Source organism: Neofelis nebulosa, chromosome 7 (assembly GCF_028018385.1).
Source record: "Neofelis nebulosa isolate mNeoNeb1 chromosome 7, mNeoNeb1.pri, whole genome shotgun sequence".
Lineage (NCBI taxonomy): Eukaryota > Metazoa > Chordata > Mammalia > Carnivora > Felidae > Neofelis > Neofelis nebulosa.
This window is the reverse complement of record NC_080788.1, coordinates 133,483,404-133,505,407: the sequence shown is the minus strand read 5'-3', so window position 1 is coordinate 133,505,407 and position 22,004 is coordinate 133,483,404. Positions and strand designations below refer to the sequence as shown.

At 39.0% G+C, this 22,004-nt stretch overlaps 1 protein-coding gene across 6 annotated transcripts in view; it reads right to left on the bottom strand.

Annotated features, from left to right (window-relative positions):
* Positions 1-22,004, bottom strand: part of TTC8 (tetratricopeptide repeat domain 8) — a 59,728-nt gene that overhangs the window by 7,331 nt on the left and 30,393 nt on the right. For 5 of the 6 annotated variants that reach the window (XM_058739966.1, XM_058739968.1, XM_058739969.1 and 2 more), the window contains 3 exons: positions 18,237-18,324; positions 15,760-15,870; positions 1,017-1,156 (listed from right to left, as the gene is read on the bottom strand). In XM_058739966.1, the coding sequence (XP_058595949.1) occupies positions 1,017-1,156; positions 15,760-15,870; positions 18,237-18,324 (339 nt within the window). The remainder of the gene's footprint in view (positions 1-1,016; positions 1,157-15,759; positions 15,871-18,236; positions 18,325-22,004) is intronic. The other variant, XM_058739971.1, reaches the window with a different exon arrangement.

Here is a 22,004-nt window from a genome sequence, read left to right as displayed (position 1 = left end):
GTGACCTAAAGGAAAACCCAAAGCATTTTGCTTCATAAAGTTTTGGTGACAATTAGTAAACCCCTAATACCCCTAATCTAAGAGTTGTGTTTAGGATTTACCCCCAAGTTTTCAGCTGAATTGAATCTTGGTTTTGGTTATCTGTACTTCGTCATTTAGCTGTGTCTAGGGACCTTCTGATGAGCTTCCATCGAGGAAGACAAGACCATCAGTGGATCCCTACATTATTCACTTAGCTTTCATGCTAGGGCTCAAAAAACCAGTTTGCTTCTATGCATCATTAATCCCAAAGGACAATGGGCAATAGAGTTCAAATAAGCCAAGGAAAATCCACCCCAGATGCCCTGAGGAAAATCCATGACCCATTTGGGGGATGGAGGTGTAGAGTCAGCTGCATATGCCTAAGGCAGCATTCATTTTATATTTTATGCTTCTAACATATATTTGGAAAGAACTCTCGTCAGCTGCCAGTTATCTCCTGGTATATTACCTAGGGGTGGAAGAGAAAATCAAAATTTAAAAATTAATCTCAGAAACCATCTGTAGGATGAAATAAGGATGTTCTCAAAAGAGAACCAGAGATAAGAACATATTTAGACTTTGAAAAATTATTTGGACAAGAGTTGACAACACTTCACAGAAGAGGGGAACCTGTTTCAGGTCCTCATCAGAGCTCAGAAGCTGGCATCCACTGCTCTTTGCAAATCTTGTCACTATTTCAGCTTCGGGGCCTTTATATTGTATGTGGTGGGATTAATGGAATCAGTGGGTGGCTGATTCATACAATGCCATGGTGTTAAAAACTCAATTATCCAGGTATGTTTCTGCAAGATGCCAATATCTGAGCATGTTCGAATTATTAGATGTCCCTTTAATGCTCATCAAACATCTGGGTGCTTGAACTTTTAGTCTCCTATAGACGTGGTCTATGCATTACCTGTCTACATTTTCATTCCATTATAGTTTCACCAGTATTTCACAGGAAAGGAGTTCTACAAAAAGACTGTAAAGCACACCTGTAAAACCGGAGAGCTATTTCTGGTTGATCAGAATAAAAGTGGTTGCTTCCAATGCATGCAATGGCTTCCACATGAGTATTGTCCTGTTTCAAAACTTCTTTGTAGTATTCAGCTGCTGATGAAATATTGTTCATTTCCTATTCTCCATCAAGAAGAAGAGTGACACTTTATTGCTGAGAAAAAAAAATTTTTTTTTTCTGGCTGATTTATTTTACTTGATTCAACAAATATTGAGAGCCTATTATGTGCCAGACTCTGTTCTAGGCCCTGAGGACAGAATGCAAACAAAAAGATAAAGTTGCTATCCTCAAGGTTACAGTGGGTAGGAAGAGAAGCAAATGAACAAGTAGGTAATATAATGTCAGGCAAGTCTAACGGATGTGAATAGAGGCGAAGAGAGAGGGAAGGAAGGATGGAACCAAGAAGCAGCATGGTTGTATTTACATTTTTAAAGAATAACTTGGTGGCTACACACAGGAGACACAAAAGGGGAGAAGAGCGGTAGCAGAGAGACCGGGAGTCCTCCTGATAATCATAAATCAATGCATTTAATGTTATTACTGTCTTAGCTCTCAAATACACCTTCAAGGCCAGTGCAGGCTCCACAGCCCTCATGAAGATATCCCTAAGGCCCTCACTTCACATAACTCTTTCCGCCTCTCAATTTATATGACACTCATTGTGGGAACCTCTCACTCATTCTTACCAGATGACAACTCCTATCTTTTGTTAGATTTTAATCATAACATATTTTATTGTGAGAAGCAAGCACCACACAATGCTTTCTTATTACACAGAATTTTTTTTAACCTCTGTGGACCTCAGTATGGTTTTTTATTTCAGGACTTTATTATTTTTAGAGCAGTTTCAGGTTCACAGCACAGCTGAGGGGACGGTACAGAGATTAAATGCATTTTGTTATTCAGTATCAAAAAATGACATCCATTATCACCAATATCATCAATATTTAGCAATATGAAACCAGTTTTGACCTTGTGGACCCTCTGACAGGGTCTTGGGGATCCCTGGGAATCCCTGGGCCACACTTTGAGAAATACTGATATTAAAATATTTGAGGCCTTTCTTCCCACTCCTACTCACTCATTCCCAGAAGGCAAACTCAGCATGCTTGTCTCAGCCCCTTCTGGACCTCTTTGGAAGCCAACCTGCCTGTCACATGCCCCCCTGTTCTTCCCTGCCAGGTGGAGGGGGCTCTCCCAGGGACAGAAGTTCTGCAGGTTGCACAGTCATGTCTGGGTGGATAAGGCTGTCTAACTCAGAGACTATCAAGTCCTTTTTGTCACACATCTAAAGCCACATGCTCCAATTCTGCTGTTATCAGTAATAAAGTTAATGGTTTATCTTCCATTTTTCTGAATCTTGTATCACCTGGAGTGATGAAGGGGGGTGATATTGATTCGTTCCATAAAACCCCAGTAAAACATTTCTGAGTTGATCCAAACTCATTCTGGATGTATATCTGTTCCCATACTTTATATTTGAAATTCTTATTCAAAGTCCTGCCAGGATTTAGTTCTTTAAGAGAAGAGGCATTTTCATTCATTGTTTGTAGCTAAAAAAAATAACTAAATTTTTTTTTTCAAAACACAAGGCTGATATATTCATTAGTTGTGAGGTCATTCTCTCCTGTATTTTACACTGCTTTTACGTGCAGCTATTCCAAATATCCTTTAATATTTTAGGAATATAAGAACCCATTGAAAAGCATGAATAATAAAGACTTTCATTAGAAGTATATTTTCTACTTTTTGGTAAAACAAAAGCCTTGTAAGACTTGAAAGAACACATGACATTGAGACATTGAAAGCACCTCACTCCCCACCCCCGCACACACACCAAATCCTTCCTTCCTATAGACTGAATGTTTCTGTCCCCCCTAAATTCATATTCATATTCTCCAAGGCGATAGTATTTGGAATAGAGTCTTTGGGAGGTATTTAGATCATAAGGCTGAAGCCCTTAAAGAAGAGACATCAAAGAGATAATCTCTCTCCCTACCATGTAAGGATGTAGAAAGGAGTTTGTCTATAGAGCAGGAAAAGAGCCCTCCCCAGGATATGAATTGGCCAGCACCTTGATCTTAGACTTTCCAGCCTCCAGAATTGTGAGAAATAAATTTATGTTCTTTAAGCCACCCAGTTTATGGTATTTTGTTACAACAGCCTGAGCAGATTAAGATTCTGTCCTTCCAAAGAAGAATCTCCACACCTAGGCAGCAACCTGACCACTGAATTTAATGGCCCCATGAGACATGGGCCCAATGAACATTACTTTTATGGTTTCTGGGGTAACAACATCCCACAGTGAAGGGCTTCAGTGTTACAGCTGCCAAAGTTGGTGTATCAGTCTGCTTGGGCTGCTATGACAAAATACCATAGACTAGGTGGCTTAATCAACAGAAATTTATTTTCCCACAGATTTGGAGGCTATAAGTCCAAGATCAAGATGCCAGTATGGCAGGAATCTAGTGAGGACCCTCTTACTGGCTTATAGAGGGTCACCTTCTCACTGTGTCCTCATATGACAGAGAGGAAGGGAGACAGAACTAGCCACCAGCACACTCTGGTGTCTCTTCATTCAAGGGCATTAATCCCACCATCAGAGCCCCACCCTCACAACCACCTCTAAACCTAATTATCTCAAAAGGCCTCAACTCTGCCATCACACTGGGGGTTAGAGCTTCAACATAGTAATTTGGGAGGGACACAATTCAGTCCAATGCAAAAAGACTCCAGCCTGAATGGATAATTGTTTCAAGACTTTCAGTTCTCTAAAATTAGTCCTATAAAATTATTTGGGAGTGTTTGTACACTTGATTGATGGGCACATAATTAATTTATGTAATCTTGAGGAGTTTTAGACTGAAACTAATTTTTTTGGCAGTCTCATGTAGTTTTTCAAATGTGTTATTGTAAAATATGTGTTTATGCTAAATAAATGTAAACATTGCAAAAAGTTATAAAAGTCCCTTCCCCAAATCCAGTCACAGAGGTTCTGTGAATAGTTTCTTGAGTATTTTTCAAGAAATTCTGTTCATATATGTGCACACATATATATATGTGGGAGCAGCCAAATATATAAATCGATCACAAACATAAAGAAACTCATGGATAGTAATACCATAATGGTAGGAGACCTCAACACCCCACTCACAGCAATGGACATATCATCTAATCAAAATATCAACAAGGAGGGGTGCCTGGGTGGCTCAGTCAGTTGAGCATCTGACTTCAGCTCAGGTCATAATCTTACAGTCCATGAGTTTGAGCTCTGCATAGGGCCCTGTGCTGACAGCTCAGAGCCTGGAGCCTGCTTTGGATTGTGTGTCTCCCTCTCTCTCTGGCCTTCCCTCGCTCATGCTCTGTCTCTCTCACTCTCAAAAATGAATAAATGTTAGGGGCGCCTGGGTGGCTCAGTCGGTTAAGCCGCCGACTTCGGCTCAGGTCATGATCTCGTGGTCCGTGAGTTCAAGCCCCGCGTCGGGCTCTGTGCTGACAGCTCAGAGCCTGGAGCCTGTTTCAGATTCTGTGTCTCCCTCTCTCTGACCCTCCCCCGTTCATGCTCTGTCTCTCTCTCTGTCTCAAAAATAAATAAACGTTAAAAAAAAATGAATAAATGTTAAAAAAATTTTTTTTTAAATCAACAAGGAAACAGTGGCTTTGAATGACACATTGGACAAGATGGACTTAACAGATATATTCAGAACATTTCATCCTAAAGCAGCAGAATATACATTCTTCTACAGTGCACATGGAACATTCTCCAGAATAGACCATATACTGGGACACAAATCAGCCCTAAGTAAGTACAAAATGATCAAGATCATACCATGCACATTTGCAGACCACAACTCTATGAAACTCGAAATCAACCACAAGAAAAAATTTGGAAAGGTAACAAATAGTTGGAGACTGAAGAACATCCTACTACAGAATGAATGGGCTAACCGAGAAGTTAAAGAGGAAATTAAAAAGTATATGGAAGCCAATGAAAATGATAACACCACAACCCAAAACCTCTGGGACGCAGTAAAGGCAGTCATAAGAGAAAAGTATATAGCAATCCAGGCCTTCCTAAAGAAGGAAGAAAGATACACAACCTAACCTTACGCCTTAAAGAGCTGGAAAAAGAACAGCAAATAAAACCCAACACCAGCTGAAGACAGGAAATAATAAAGATTAGAGCAGAAATTAATGCTATCAAAACCAAAAAAAACAGTAGAACAGATCAATGAAACCAGAAGCTGGTTCTTTGAAAGAATTAACAAAATTGATAAACCATTAGCCAGTTTGATCAAAAAGAAAAAGGAAAGGACCCAAATAAATAAAACCAAGAATAAAAGAGGAGAGATCACAACCAACACAGCAGAAATAAAAACAATAACAAGAGAATATTATGAGCAATTATATGCCAATAAAATGGGCAATCTGTAAGAAATGGACAAATTCCTAGAAACATATACACTACCAAAATTGAAACAGGAAGAAATAGAAAATTTGAACAGACCCATAACCAGTAAGAAATCAAATTAGTAATCAAAAATCTCCAAAAAAAACAGACTCCAGGGCCAGATGGCTTTCCAGGGGAATTCTACCAAACATTTAAGGAAGAGTTAACACCTTTTCTCTTGAAGATGTTCCAAAAAATAGAAATGGAAGAAAAACTTCCAAACTCTTTCTATGAAGCCAGCATTACCTTGATTCCAAAACCAGACAGACCCCACTAAAAAGGAGAACTACAGACCAATATCCCTGATGAACATGGATGCAAAAATCCTCAACAAGATATTAGCCAAGTGGATTCAACAATACATTAAAAAAAATTATTCACCACAACCAAGTGGGATTTATACCTGGGATGCAGGGCTGGTTCAATATCTGCAAAACAATTAACATGATTCATCACATCAATAAAAGAAAGGACAAGAATCATAAGATCCTCTTAATAGACACAGAGAGAATTTGGCAAAATACAGCATCCTTTCCTGATAAAAACCCTCAAGAAAGTAGGGGTAGAAGGAGACTACCTCGAGATCATAAAAGCCATATGTGAATGACCCAATGCTAATATCATCCTCAATGGGGAAAAACTGAAAGTTTTCCTCCTAAGGTCAGGAACAAGACAGGGATGTCCACTCTCCCCACTGTTATTCAACATAGTATTGGAAATCTTAGCCTCTGCAGTCAGACAACACAAAGAAACAAAAGGCATCCAAATCGGCCAGGAGGAAGTCAAACTTTCACTCTTCGCAGATGACATGATACTCTATATGGAAAACCCAAAAGATTCCACCAAAAAACTGCTAGAATTGATTCATAAATCCAGCAAAGTTGCAGGATATAAAATCAACGCACAGAAATTGGTTGCATTCCTATACACCAACAATGAAGCAACAGAAAGAGAAATCAAGGAATCGATCCCATTTACAGTTGCACAAAAAAACCATACAATACCTAGGAATAAATCTAACCAAAGAGGTGAAAAATCTATACATTGAAAATGATAGAAAGCTTATGAAAGAAATTGAAGACACACAAAAAAATGGAAAAAGATTCCATGCTCCTGGATAGGAAGAACAAATATTGTTAAAATGTCGATACTATCCAAAGCAATCTACATATTCAATGCAATCCCTATCAAAATAACACCAGCATCTTCACAGAGCTAGAACAAACAATCCTAAAATTTGTATGGAACCAGAAAAGACCCTGAATAGCCAAAGCAATCTTGAAAAAGAAAACCAGAGCAGGAGGCATCACAATCCCAGACTTCAAGCTATACTACAAAGCCGTCATCATCAAGACGGTATGGTACTGGCACAAAAACAGACACTCAGATCAATGGAATAGAATAGAGAACCCAGAAATGGACCCACAAACGTATGGCCAACTAATCTTTGACAAAGCAGGAAAGAATATCCAATGGAATAAAGACAGTCTTTTTAGCAAGTAGTGCTGGGAAAACTGGACAGCGACATGCAGAAGAATGAACCTGGACCACTTTCTTACACCATACACAAAAACTCAAAATGGATGAAAGACCTCAATGTAAGACAGGAAGCCATCAAAATCCTCAAGGAGAAAGCAGGCAAAAACCTCTCTGATCTTGGCCACAGCAACTTCTTTTTTTTTTTTTTTTTTAATTTTTTTTTTAATGTTTATTTATTTTTGAGACAGAGAGAGACAGAGCATGAATGGGGGAGGGGCAGAGAGAGAGGGAGACACAGAATCGGAAGCAGGCTCCAGGCTCTGAGCCATCAGCCCAGAGCCCGACGCGGGGCTTGAACTCACGGACCGCGAGATCGTGACCTGAGCTGAAGTCGGACGCTTAACCGACTGAGCCACCCAGGCGCCCCGTCCACAGCAACTTCTTATTCAACACGTCTCCAGAGGCAAGGGAAACAAAAGCAAAAACGAACTACTGGGACCTCATCAAACTAAAAAGCTTCTGTATGGCGAAGGAAACAATCAGCAAAACTAAAAGGCAACCGACAGAATGGGAGAAGATATTTGCAAAGGACATATCAGATAAAGGGTTAGTATTCAAAATCTATAAAGAACTTATCAAACTCAACACCCAAAAAACAAATAATCCAGTGAAGAAATGGGCAAAAGACATGAACAGACACTTCTCCAAAGAAGACATCAAGATGGCCAACCGACACATGAGAAAATGCTCAACATCACTCATCATCAGGGAAATACAAATCAAAACCACAATGAGATGCCACCTTACACCTGTCAGAATGGCTAACATTAACAATTCAGGCAACAACAGATGTTGGCGAGGATGCAGAGAAAGAAGATCTCTTTTGCATTGTTGGTGGGAATGCAAGCTGGTGCAGCCACTCTGGAAAACAGGATGGAGGTTCCTCAAAAAACTAAAAATAGAACTACCCTATGACCCAGCAATTGCACTACTAGGAATTTATCCACGGGATACAGGTGTGCTGTTTCGAAGGGGGATATGAACCCCCATGTTTATAGCAGCACTATCAACAATAGCCAAAGTATGGAAAGAACCCAAATGTCCATCGACGGATGAATGGATAAAGAAGATGTGGTTGGTGTATACACACACACACACACACACACACACACACACACACACAATGGAGGATTACTCAGTAATCAAAAAGAATGAAATCTTGCCGTTTGCAACTATGTGGATGGAACAGGAGGGTATTATGCTAAGTGAAATTAGTCCATCAGAGAAACACAAAAATCATATGACTTCACTCATATGAGGACTTTAAGAGACTAAACAGATGAACATAAGAGAAGGGAAACAAAAATAATATAAAAACAGGGAGGGGGACAAAACAGAAGAGACTCATAAATATGGAGAACAAACTGAGGATTACTGGAGGGGTTGTGGGAGGGGGGATGGGCTAAATGGGGAAGGGGCACTAAGGAAATCTCCTGAAATCAGTGTTGCACTATATGCTAACTAGTTGGGATGCAAATTAAAAAAAAAAAAATTAAATTAAAAAAAAATACTGTCCATATATGTGCACACATACACACATGCATTTTTTACCCATAAACAGAATCATTCTACACATTCTGATACATGGTTCATTGTTTTCACTCAGTGTCTTGACTCTTTCCATATCAATACAAAGGGCTCTATTACTTTTTCATTTTTGCAGTTTTCCACCAAGACATAGACCACAATTTATTTAACCAGCCCCTTTTTGATGAAGTATTAGTTTGTTTCAATTTTTTTTTTTTTGCCAAAAAAAAAAAAAAACCACTATAAAACCATCCTTGTACATATCTTTCTGAACTTGTATGAAAAGCCTTAAGGAAAATTCCTACAAGTGAAATTTCTGGGCCAAGGAACATACACACTGGAAATTTCATCAGTACTTGTGAACTGCCTCCAAATGGATTTTGACAATGTACACTCCCAGCATCAGTGTTCATGTGTGGGATTCGTTCCTCCACAACCTTGACAACCCTACATGCCATGGAACTTCTCCATCTTTGTCAACCTGATTAAGGGGAAAAAGGCATCTCATTTTTGTTTTAGTTGTTTTTTCCTTAATTATGACTGAGGTGAGGCATTTAGTACACCACATATTTATATTTCTTTTCCTGTGAACTGCCGATTCATGTCTTCTGCCTGTTTTCCTATCCTATCTTGTGCTATGTGGGGCTTGGGTGGAAAACTGCCCTCCTGGATACAAGAGAGCCGAGGGCAGAGATGTGGCTCTGAGGGATCTGTGGGGATCCCTCAGACCAGTCTGCTGATGGGACTTAAGTTCAAAACCAGGAAAGCCCCGTGTTTATAAATATTTCCTTCAGAGGAAAAGTACAGATGATTTAAGTTCTTCCCAGATGGGTGTTACAAAGCCCCAGTATGAAAGGTGGTGGTGTGGCCAAAATGTAGCAGGAATTGGCTGTTGTCTCATCTCTAGGGTGACTTTATTTGCATGGAGAGCATCACAGCCACAATACAGGCAAGTAGGAAAATGAGGGCCTATGCAACAGCCACACCATGATTTTGACCCACAACTGCTCTGAGAAAATACCTCCTTTCCATAGGGGCTTACGTGACTAAATGCGAACCTGTAAGTTTGTATGCATGCACATTTGTGTGTGTATGTGTGTGCACATATATGTGTCTAATTCTCCCACCAATCTGCCACCACCTGAAATTCAGCAATTTTTAAGCAACATACAGACTGAGGAAACTTAAAAAAGTAGTCTTTTGTCTGTCTCATGTATGACAAATATTTTCCCTGTTGGGTATTTTTACACTTTTTTTTTGTTTGGTTGGTTTTATTTCTCTTTTCGTTTTTATAGAATATTTAACTATATAGAAAACTTATTTAACTATCTAGAAAATTTAACTTTTATGTTCTCAAATTTATTAATCTTTTCTATTATGGCTTTCAGTTTTCTATCATGCTTAGAAAGGTCTTCCCATTCCAAGTCTATACAACTAATTCATCTGTGTCTTTTTGTTCTGAAACTTTCATGATTTTATTTATTTTTAAGTTTATTTATTTTGAGAGAGAGAGAGAGAGAGAGAGAGAGAGAGAGCGTGAGTAGGGGAGAGGTAGAGAGAGATAATCCCGAGCAGGCTCCACACCATCAGCACAGAGCCTGACGCAGGGCTCAGACTCACAAACCATGAGATCATAACTTGAGCTGAAATCAAGAGTTGGACTCTCAAATGACTGAGCCACCCAGGTGCCCCTGGAACTTTCATGGTTTTAAATCTTTGAGTCATCTGGCAGTAATAGATTCTTTTAGTATAATCATTATTCATTATTCATCCAGCTCTATTTTTTCAATAATCCAACAATCCAACTGATTTAATAAGCAATCTTTATAATATTATAAATTTTCATATGTATGAACATACATAGACTCTATTTTGCTCCTTTAATCTATTCCTGCATCAGAATTGTTTACATTACAGTAACTCTAGGATAACTTTTGTTAATGTAGATTTTTTTTTAATTTTTTAACATTTATTCATTTTTGAGAGACAGAGACAGAGTGCAAGCGGGGTTGGGGCAGAGAGAGAGGGAGACACTGAATCCTAAGCAGGCTCCAGGCTCTGACCTGTCAGCACAGAGCCCAACTCAGGTTCGAATTCAGGAACTGTAACATATGACCTGAGCCGAAGTCAGATGCTTAACTGACTGAGCCACCCAGGTGCCCCTTATTAATGTAGATTTAAAAAAATATTTTCAAATATGTAAATGTCACTTCAAGTCTATGAATAGCCATGGTATCATTTAAGTGATGTTTATCGGGGTTGTTTTGGAACTAACTTATAAAATACGAACTATAATTCGATTTTAGTTATTTAAAATAAAGTCGCTAATAACTTAAGGAGGTGAATGTTGCAGTGATTCTCAAACTCCGTTTCTACATCAGTGAGCTCAAACATACAATTGCCTGAGTCCCGCCTTTCAGGGCATCTGATTCAGGAGGCAGAAGGTGGGCCGTCCTGCTCAACCTCTCCTAAAGTCAGTTTTTCAACACAGTAAACCTCAAAAACCACTAGAATAATATTTGCTAGAGTAACATTTCTAATTTCAAACATCTTTAACAAAGAACAGTTCAAATTAGAGACCTGCCTGTTAAGTGGATAAACAGAATTCCTTGAGAATAATTAAAACCACAGCCAAATAAATTTAGCAAGAATACATTATTTTAAACAAGTTTTCTGCTCAAAATAAGCAATGAACAATAAACATGTTTATTTTAAAATAGGAAACACTGGAAAGACACAGGATCAAAATGAAAGAGATAAAAAGAACATGATGGAAGAGGATCCCTCCAGAGAAAAGCCTGACGTACATACAAAAATCCCTAAGGTGTATGTAATGTAGACTGCAGTGCTAAGGAACAAACTTTACTTATTAACTCTGAATCTACAGTCACATAAAGAGAAAAAGAATACAATGGAAATCTGTCTTTATATGGTAAACTTTGGCACCAGGGAAATTAACTGTTAGATTCCAGGGGAAATACTGCATCTGACTATTTTAAGTTTGCGCATAGTCTCTGATCATGCTTCCTGCGGATGACAGATCGTCCCCACGATTTGGATGCTTTCTTCTCCACTTCGAGTGCCAACTCCAATTCCACTTTCCTCCCCAAACTTTTTCCTGTACACTTAGGAAAGGATATGGCCCTCCAACTCCTGGCTGGACCCAGAGCTGGAAAGGATGAAGGGAGCTAATTAAAGGGTCTATTCTCTGTCCCAGCCATAGCAACAGTGACTATAACAGAGGCTCGGAAGGAATTCTTTCAACCAGCAAACACGCGTCAAAGATTCCATAGTATGTCTAGCTGTTTCTGCCAGCACCTCCTGCCTAAGAAGGGCAGAAGGACTGAAATATGCAGAAGGCAGATCTTAAAGGTCAGAGAGCTCCGACTGTATTGAGGCAGTCCCCACTATGCGTGAATACCACTGCTCTCAAAAATTGATTCTCTTTTGTTTCTTGAGCTTCTTGGTCAAAAGTTTGTTCATGTTCAACTTAGGGTTACACAAGTAAAGATACAGAGATACTAATACAGTATTTCATTTTTATTGAATCACCAAAGCCACCTACTTATGTGTTTACCAAATTTACATCTCAAAAGGGGAAACAATATTTTGAGACAATTTAAAAATAAAATTTGTGGGGTGCCTGGGTGACAGTTGGTTAAAGTGTCCAACTTCAGGTCATGATTGCACAGTCTGTGAGTTCGAGCTCAGAGTCAGACTCTGTGCTGAGAGCTCAGAGCCCGGAGCCTGCTTTGGATGCTGTGTCTCCCTCTGTCTCTGCCCCTCCCTTGGCTCTGTTTCTCAAAAGTAAACATTGAAAAAAAATTTTTTTAATAAAATTGTTTTTCATTTTATTTTTTTAAATGTTCATTTATTTATTTTGAAAGAGTGTGGGGGAGGGGCAGAGAGAGGAGAGCCAAGAGAATCCCAAGCAGGCTCCACACTATCAGCCCAGAACCTGATGCGGCGCTTGATCTCAAGAACCATGAGATCATGACCTAAGCCGAAATCAAGAGTCAGACACTTAACCGACTAGGCCACCCAGATGCCCCAGGATATTTGTTTTTAATTTTAAAAGTAATGCATGTTCATGACAGAACATCTGGAAAATACAAAAAGTATGAAAAAGACAATAAAAATCATTCACATACTACTACTCAGATACAGCAACTATTAATACCTTCCACTCTTTTCCTACCAAAATAATTTTAAAATATTGTCCCAGCATTTCAAGTAATTTAAGAGAGAACAGAGATGCTTGTCAGTATTGTACTGGAAGTACTAAACAGTAAAAAAAAATTTTTAAGTGGCAAAATAATTGATGTGAAGAGATGAAAATGTGTTTGCAGATGATGACTATTTTATTTATTTAGAAAATCTAAGAGAATCTATGGGTAAGCTATTAAAATTTAAAAAAGGTATTAGGCCTGTTTTCTAGTATCAAATCAACTTTAAAAAATTAATGTATTCCTACTCACCAGAAATAGTCAAATAGAAAATAACAAAAAAAAAAAAAAAAAGAAAGAAAAAAAGAAAAGGATTCCATCCACAGTTATACTTAGGAATAGATCTATGCAGGAAAGAGCATAATAGGTCTGAAACTGCTATTCTTAGAAAGGCCTGCTTGTTGTAAAGAACTTAATCAAACTCAACACCCAAAAAACAAATAATCCAGTGAAGAAATGGGCAAAAGACATGAACAGACACTTCTCCAAAGAAGATATCCAGATGGCAAACAGGCACATGGAAAAAATGCTCTGCATCACTTATCATCAGGGAAATGCAAATCAAAACCACAATGAGATACCACCTTACACCTGTCAGAATGGCTAACATTAACAGTTCATGCAACAACAGATGTTAGCGAGGATGCAGAGAAAGAGGAACCTTTTTGCACTGCTGGTGGGAATGTAAACTGGTGCAGCCACTCTGGAAAACAGTATGGAGGTTCTTCAAAAAATTAAAAATGGAACTTCCTTATGACCCAGCAACTGCACAACTAGGTATTTACCCAAGGGATACAGGTATGCTGTTTCAAAGGAGCACATGTACCCCAATGTTTACAGTAGCACTATCGACAATAGTCAAAGTATGGAAAGAGCCCAAATGTGGTGTGTGTGTCACACACACACACACGCACAATGGAGTATTACTCAGCAATCAAAAAGAACAAAATCTTGCCATTTGCAACTGTGTGGATGAAACTAGAGGGTATTATGCTAAGCAAAATTAGTCAGAGAAAGACAACTATCATATGACTTCACTCATATGAGGACTTTAAGATACCAAACAGATGAACACAAGGGAAGGGAAGCAAAAATAATATCAAAACAGGGAGGGGGACAAAACATAAAAGACCCTTAAACATAGAGAATAAACAGAGGGTTGCTGGAGGGGTTGTGGGAGGGGAGATGGTCTAAATGGGGAAGGGGCTTAAGGAATCTCCTCCTGAAATCATTGTTGCACCATATGCTAACTAACTTAGATGTAAATTAAACAATTAAAAAAAAAAAAAAAAAAAAAGGCCTGCTTATACGGTTGGCCCTTGGCTGGCACCTGAGAACTTGGAGGGTTTCTTATATTGATATAAAACTTCCCTCAAATGATAAGAGGGGCTCACACACCTAAACTATCTGTGTAAACAATGTGGTGCATAAATCTGATGTGGTGTGTGAATACCTGCTTTATTTCTTGGAGTCTGGGATTTTGGTACATGGTGGGCAGAAGGTGCCCATATGACCAACCCCCAGTAATAACATTGAGTATCAAGTCTCTGATAGACAATGCTTCATACATGTTGTCACAACTTGTTACTAGAAGAATTAAATGTGTCCTGTGTGACTCCACTGGTGGAAGACTCCTAGTAACTTGTGTGCCTGATTTCCTCTGAACTTTGACCTGTGTGCCTTTTCCTTTTACTGAGTTTGCTTCATAGCCTTTTGGTATAATAAGTCTTAGCTGTGAGTGCCACTGAATGCTGAATCCTGAGTCCTTCTAATAAAGCACTGAACCTCAGGGTGGTTTTGGGAACCACCAAAATAACATCTTCCTGGAGAGAATTACAAAATATTCACTGAAGCACCAAACAAGACCTAAATAAATGGAGAATTATACCATGATGGAGAGTGGGAAGAAAGGCAGCCCACTCACCCCATCATTCATATATTCAATGAAATTCCAATCAGTATGCCTGCAGGAGTTATTTTGATTATTGGTGGTTCTCAATAAGTCAATCCTAAAATCAACATGGAAAAACAAAGGATCAAAAATAGCCATCTGTGAAGAAGAACAGGTGGTAGAATTTGTCCAACTTGGTAGAGGAATTATTGTAAAGCTACAGTAATTAGGCAACAGGAAGGTATCTCAGTGGGGCTTTCCATGGAATCTGACAACATGATTCTAAAATTTGTAAGAATAAGCAAAAGTCAAAAATGGACAAAACATTCCTGATAAAGATGAACACAGAGCTGTGCCAAATGGTATTTGAGGCTTCAATACATAGGTGGTATAATATTGGTACAAGGATAGACAAACAGACCAATAGAATAGAATAGAATAGAATAGAATAGAATAGAATAGAATAGAATAGAATAGAATAGAATAGACAGCCCCTGAAACATACTTACCATGTATAGAAAAAAAGTTGATAATTTGACATTACAGACTTTGGAGAAGGATTAAAAGATGTGCTGTACAAAAAGCTATCTATAGGGGGAAACTCATTTAAACCCCTACTTCCTACCACACTTTATAGTCTTTTGTATGTTTTAAATACTTCATAAGAAAAACTTAGTTGACTAAACACATACACTAAAACTCTGACTCTGTTAGTAAACCACAGGCCAGTGATCATAATTTTATAAACTGTTCTTCTTCCTAGGACCCCAAGGGCCTATGAGCTTCTTAAGTAGCGTTTAACTTCAATTTTACACCAGCTTTTTGTTTTTGTTTTTTTTTTTTAATTTCTTTTTTTAACGTTTATTTATTTTTGAGACAGAGAGAGACAGAGCATGAATGGGGGAGGGGCGGAGAGAGAGGGAGACACAGAATCTGAAGCAGGCTCCAGGCTCTGAGCCATCAGCCCAGAGCCCGACGCGGGGCTCGAACTCACGGACCGCGAGATCATGACCTGAGCTGAAGTCGGACGTTTAACCGACTGAGCCACCCAGGCGCCCCATACACCAACTTTTTGAATAAGCCTTACCTCATAGATCCTGGCAATTCCACAAAGTAGGGTTACTTCTCCTGGAAACTTATCTAAGCCTTGTTTGAAAAGATTTAAAGCCGTCACTGGCTGATCCAATGAGACGTAAACCTAAAACCAAGATACATTTCAATAAAAGTACTCGCACTTAAAATAACAGTATTTGTTACAAGTTTATAATTACTGCTTAGTGACCCGTGATCTCCTAGATGTTACAGTAAGAAGTTAATTTCCAATAGTGATGTTACAGTTTTACCTTCACGTGTCGTATCTGAAGCATTTATTCATTTATCCCTTCAACAAATGCTCATTGTGGACTTGTATTTCCACAGAGACTGAGCAGTAACTCAGCAAGAAAGGAACAAGGGAAAATCTGTTTAGGATACGACAGATACAAGTATGTCTATAAGCGGGCACTAAGGAACCAAATTCGAGACCGAAGTTGAAGATGAAGAAAGAGGAAGGACCCAAGGAACAATAAGGTCTGCAAGAGAGCAGCAGCAGAGACTCTGTGGAGAAGCTGGTTTTCAAAAGGGGCCTCCAGAAATAGAGGACGAACAGACTTGTGAAGAATGGCGTCAGGGAGTTGAGAAAGTCACTCGATGGCTTCCACTTAATTAGCAATTAGAACAGTAGCGTGGATAAACCACACACTTCATAGAAATTTCTAAAGTAGAGAATTATAGTTTTAGGGATGGAAAAATAAGATTATGACATTTTTTCTTCATGATCTTGGATCCTCTGTTTCTTTCCAAATTGTGTTTTGAAGGTCTTCATGGGAAAACTGTGTATAGTGTCTAATGCTTACGTATGAGATTAAAAGGAGAGGTATGGATGAAAAATTTTCAATATTTACTTCATACACTACTGAACTGCTTTTTTAAATAAAATAAATAATTTAATATACTAAGTAATACAAAATGTTTGATAATTTTTTAAATTAACAATCTAATATTTGCAGAAATAATACTGTTCCTAAATCAGATTGATGTTTATTACCTAGCAATTACTCTTTTATATATTAAAGAAAATAAGAAAATTTTACTTTTATACAGTCATGAAGGCAACAATGGATTTAAGCAAATCAATTTATGGAAAAATATGTCAAACCATGTACTTAACAATAGTTAAAAAGCGTATTTTTTTAACCACCGGGCAAGTGATTATCAGTTAAGAAAATGACAAATAGCGTGACCTAAGTTTTCATTTCAAGGTGTCAGAAAAGTTTAAAAGTCTACTGTGATGCTTAGAAGCTTCCTTAAGAATTTTAATATGTGATGTACCGAAGGTGGACTTAGTTTCAAACATCTCTGAAAACTACAGTAAATATATCGAGATTATTTGGCACTGTAAGATTATATGATGTAACTTTCATTGTGTCCTTTTAGTATACAAGTTCTTAAAACCGTATTTAGGAAGTAGTTCTTCCTTTTATATTTCTTCTTTTCAACCTCCTTTACCACACTTTTTCATTTTAAAGTGTTTTTTGTTTTTGTTTTGTTTTGTTTTGTTTTGTTTTGTTTTGAGAGAGCAGGGGAGGGGCAGAGAGAGGGGAGGACAGAGGATCTGAGGCAGGCTCCGCACTGACAGAGAGAGTCAGATGCAGGGCTCAAACCCACAAACTATGAGATAGAACATGACCTGAGCCGAAGGCAGACGCTTCACCAACTGAGCCACCCAGGAGCCCCGGCACTTTTTAATTTTAAAAAAATTCTTCAAGATACAGTAAGATGATGTCCTAACTGCCACTTCATCAAATGTTTCTAGAAGCCCTGGTGAGGGGCCAAGACGTAACTTTTCTCCCAGGACTGAAAATTCTAAGTGGCCCTTCACCTCTTTTGTGGCTGTGGGGGGCAGCAGGGGACAGTGAGTAGGAAGACCTGCGTTTCAGTGCTGGCTCTAAACAGCCAAGTGACCCTGAAAACCCTACTGGGGCTTCTTTAAGTCTCTGTGGCCATAAAAGTACAATGGAAATGTGAAACCTACCTTGCAGGATTGCTATGAGTCTTACATTAAACTGTGTGTGGAACAGACCTGATATAATACCTTGTACTGAATAGGTGTTCAATAAAGGGGAAATCTTTGTTGTTATGGCCAAGCCAGGAAATGAAGGATCTACGTAAAAACAGTCCCCGTTCTCTACCGTGTGCTGAGGTAGGAGTCTGGCAGGTTGTAGGAACTATGGCCTCTCTGGGGCCTGTTACCCATGAGGGTGGTAACAAGCCTACGGCAGCTTCTTCTACTCTGATGGGCAATCTTTCAAAGGGGTTTTCTTATTTTTCATGGCAATCAATTTCTCCTGAGACCGTTAGCCTCCATATGTTCTCACTTTTCCACTTGCTATAAAGAAAAATATGTCTGAGCACATTAACTTGCCAAATATTCCTGAAGAAACTGGCAACTCTCCGTGTATACTGGCCAGAATTTGAACCTTTATTTTGAGAAGACAGATTTCACTCCTGTTTAAGAATACTTACTTTTGCCAAGTAGAGAAATGTATCTACCATTTCCTGCTGCTTCAGGGCTGATTTAAACTGTTTTTCTGCTTCACGATACATTCCTAACCTAAGAACAGTCATTTAAAAAATTAGACATTCAACTTAAAAATACTCTAGCACTTATTCACACACTGAGGATATGAATAGAGACAAGTTACATTTCTATCTCGAAGAGTAAGTGTGTACTAAAGAAGGTAATGTCAAACACACATATAAATTAATATTAGCATTATGTTTATACAGTTTAGCAAAAAGTTGCCTATTTCCCATGTTCACAGTCCGTGCAACCCTCAAGCAACCCTCAAACGGTGTGTAGAAAGTCTGTCTGGACAGCAGGGCTAACAGCTGCCAGTGAGCCAGGTCATACCAGTTTACCACCCAAAGAGCTTATGATCAGCTGGACATATGGCAAGTGACCTGAATAAGTGCTTAAGGTCTCCATTTTATTAGAAGAACTTGATGGCATTTCTATGAAAATATTACCTGCTCTGGGACAAAGGCCCATTTTTAAAGCCATTCTTAAACAGTTTTGATGTAAGTAGTAATTGCTACTTGAGGGAAACAGGTATACCATGTTGTGATTCTAGAAGCATTTTCTTCTCCTTTTTTGTCTTCGTATCCAATACAGATTGTCCTAGTCTACAAATCTGAGATCTGTTCCTTGTCTCACTGAAGCCGTCCTGATATCAGCCCAGGGAACGTTCTATTACCACTAACTCAATCGTGGAAGCATACTTGAGCCTGTCCTAGATCTGTCGGGCTTTCTCATAACTACTCATTGCTCGCCAGCCAAGAGCTACTTGGGCACCTTACGATGCTTTTACTTTGTGAAAGTTGGAACAATACACAGTATGTTCCCTCAGTCTACTTCCGTTCACAGTGAATGAAACAGCTGTATCCTAACAGCTGTTGGAAGATATAAGATTAATGGGGTTAAAAGCAACCTCCCCCCCCCCAAACACTGCCCTAAAATTAGAGAGAATGTGTTAAACGGCAGAAGCCCCCATATAACTTTTACAAGAGTATTCATAAAATGTTACCAAAGAACTCTAAAGTTCTGAAAAACGGCATAGCTCTCTACACAGCTTCGACTGAACATTCAAGTCTCAAGCATATGGCTAAAGTTCAGCCACTGAATTCTGTGAACACTTAATTATCCACGAGAGTCTGGATATTTTTATCTAATATGATGTCTCTTCCCAAAAATGATTTAAAAGGGATTACAATGTAATCCTATAAAACACATGCAAAACAAGAATGAGAAAACGGATTTTTTTCAAACAATGCTGATGGAAAGATAAACAAGTTAAAAAACAAAAAAGCACTCAGAGCCATTTAACTCCCCTGGAAACCAAAGAAAGGAAGGATGGATCATACATATTTTTTTATTACCACACCCTCAAGAGAGAACTTCTAGTACTATCAAAAAGGAATAACCACATGGGTTCTTGTGCAAAGGAAATTAACTGGGCCATGTATAAAGAAAGTCTAGGAATAACAAAAGTATCAGTCAGGTTCAGGAACACCGGCCAATATCGGAGAGTCAAAGTCCAGAGATAACCCCACCAACTGCTTAGCTTTTCTCTCCAATTTAATTCATTAAATACTGTCAAGCACCAACTGCATGCACATTTCATAACACAAAAGAGAAGATCGCAACAATGTCCTAAAGGCACAAATAAGCATGAAACAAAACATTCACAAATAAAAGGAATCATATTATGGCCAAAAAGAGAAAAAAAAGTGTTTTGAGAGCACAGAGGAGGAGTGAACCAAGATAGATTCAGGGAGGAAGAGACAGGCAAGCCTTTGAAGGCTAGAGAGGGTGGGATGGGGGTTGGGTAACATCTCTGCTGGAAACAAACTAAACTGTCAGCACAGGCACACAGAGAGCACAGTGCACAGCTCTGTAGGGGAACGCTGGGTTGTCTAGGGAGGTAGGTAGGGTGCAACTGGAAGGAAGGACACAATAAGTAACGGGGGAAGAGAGACAGATGGGCAAGCGTGTGGACTGGACAAGATCAGGCGTGCCCCGTTTAAAATCCAGATTTCATCCTCCAGGTAGGGGAGATTAACCAAAGAATCCAACCAGAGCTGTTTTTTTCACAACACTGTTCTGACGGTCGTTTCTAAGAAGGGCTGATGGAGCAAGAAAATGGGGGCAGAGAATCCAGATTAGAAGCCAATGGAACAATTCAAACAAAGCGAAAAGCCAGAATTCAGGCACTGGTATGAGAATGGGTAGTAAGGGAACAGCTGTGAGAGCTACTTGTAGACAAAGAATTGGCAGAATTTACTGATCAGAGCAAAATTTGGGGCTACATCCTCTGGTAATCCATCCTTGACCTCTCCAGTCCAACTTGGGAGCTCTTTTTCTGGGCTTGCTTCTATCATGGTGGGAGCTAGGCTTATAATTGTTTACTGTCCTCTCTTCCCTCCCCTAATCCCCTATGATTTTTTTAAATCATTTATTCTGTTTATGTTTGAGAGAGCAAGTGTGCATGGGGGAGGGGCAGAGAGAGAGGAAGAGACACAGAATCCAAAGCAGGCTCCAGGCTCCGAGCTGTCAGCACAGAGCCCAATGCAGGGTTTGACCAATGCAGGGTTTGAACCCACGGAATGCAAGATCATGCCCTGAGCCAAAGTCAGATGCTCAACTGACTGAGGCACCCAGGTGCCCCGACTGTAAACCATTTAAAGGAAAGACTGTCTAATAAATATTGGTAACCCTTGTACCTGGCAGAGTAGCAGCTCGTTACATAGCTTAGTGAGTGAATGTAGGAGTGCTGAGCACAACAAAGATGAGAGGTTATTAAGGGACAGAGAAGAACTCTGACTCATACGGCAAGGTGCACTCATTTAAATGCCATCTTACACGGACGGCAGAAGGAGTCCAAATTGTGCTTGTCTTTAATTATTAAAGATTTCTTAAGCTTTTGTTTAGAAGCTCAGGATTTCAAGCTTGCCTTCAGAAATTATACTCATAAAAATTTAATGGTATAATGCTACAAAATTACCTTTTAGTAGAAAATACTTCCTCAATCTAACAGCAGAGAAAACACATAAGTTCTATGTAAAAATACCTAAGCGGAAAGTAGTCTTAATTTCAACCAAAAAAGAATAAGCATTCTTTTTATTCCATTTATATATTTCCTTTTCTTCACAGTGTTGGACTGATAAGTTCATCTGAAGGATGCTCAGAGTAACCGGTCTACCTGGTTTTGAATAATGAAAGGCATATTTATCTTTATAAAATACAATTGCCCGTTCGTCTCTATTTTTCAAATGCTTCAAATGCACTTCAATTCTAGGCAACAAGTTTTAGATCATTTACTAGTTGCTGTACAGTATTCATAAAACTAATTACAACTTTTCTGACCTCGCAGTTAATTTGCTTAAAAACATGTTTAAACATTAAGTGAATTAATGGAAGATTATTCAGATCCTAGAGAAACACCATGGAATTGTGCAAACAGTAAGAGAACTGGCCTCAGAAAACTGAGCTCTAATTCTTGTCCTGCCACTTACTAGCTGTGTGAATCTGGACAAGTCACTTTTTCTGAGGCTCAATTTTTCCCATCTGGACAAAGGGCTAATAATTGCAACTACCTCCAGGTGCTGTGAGGTTTAAGGTAAAGTAACAAATGGACAAGCTATCTCCCAACTGTAAAGCACACTACAGATGTGAGGCATTGGGGGAAATAAAAAGACCTGAGAGCAAGAGGAGAAGAATGGGAATCAACAGCC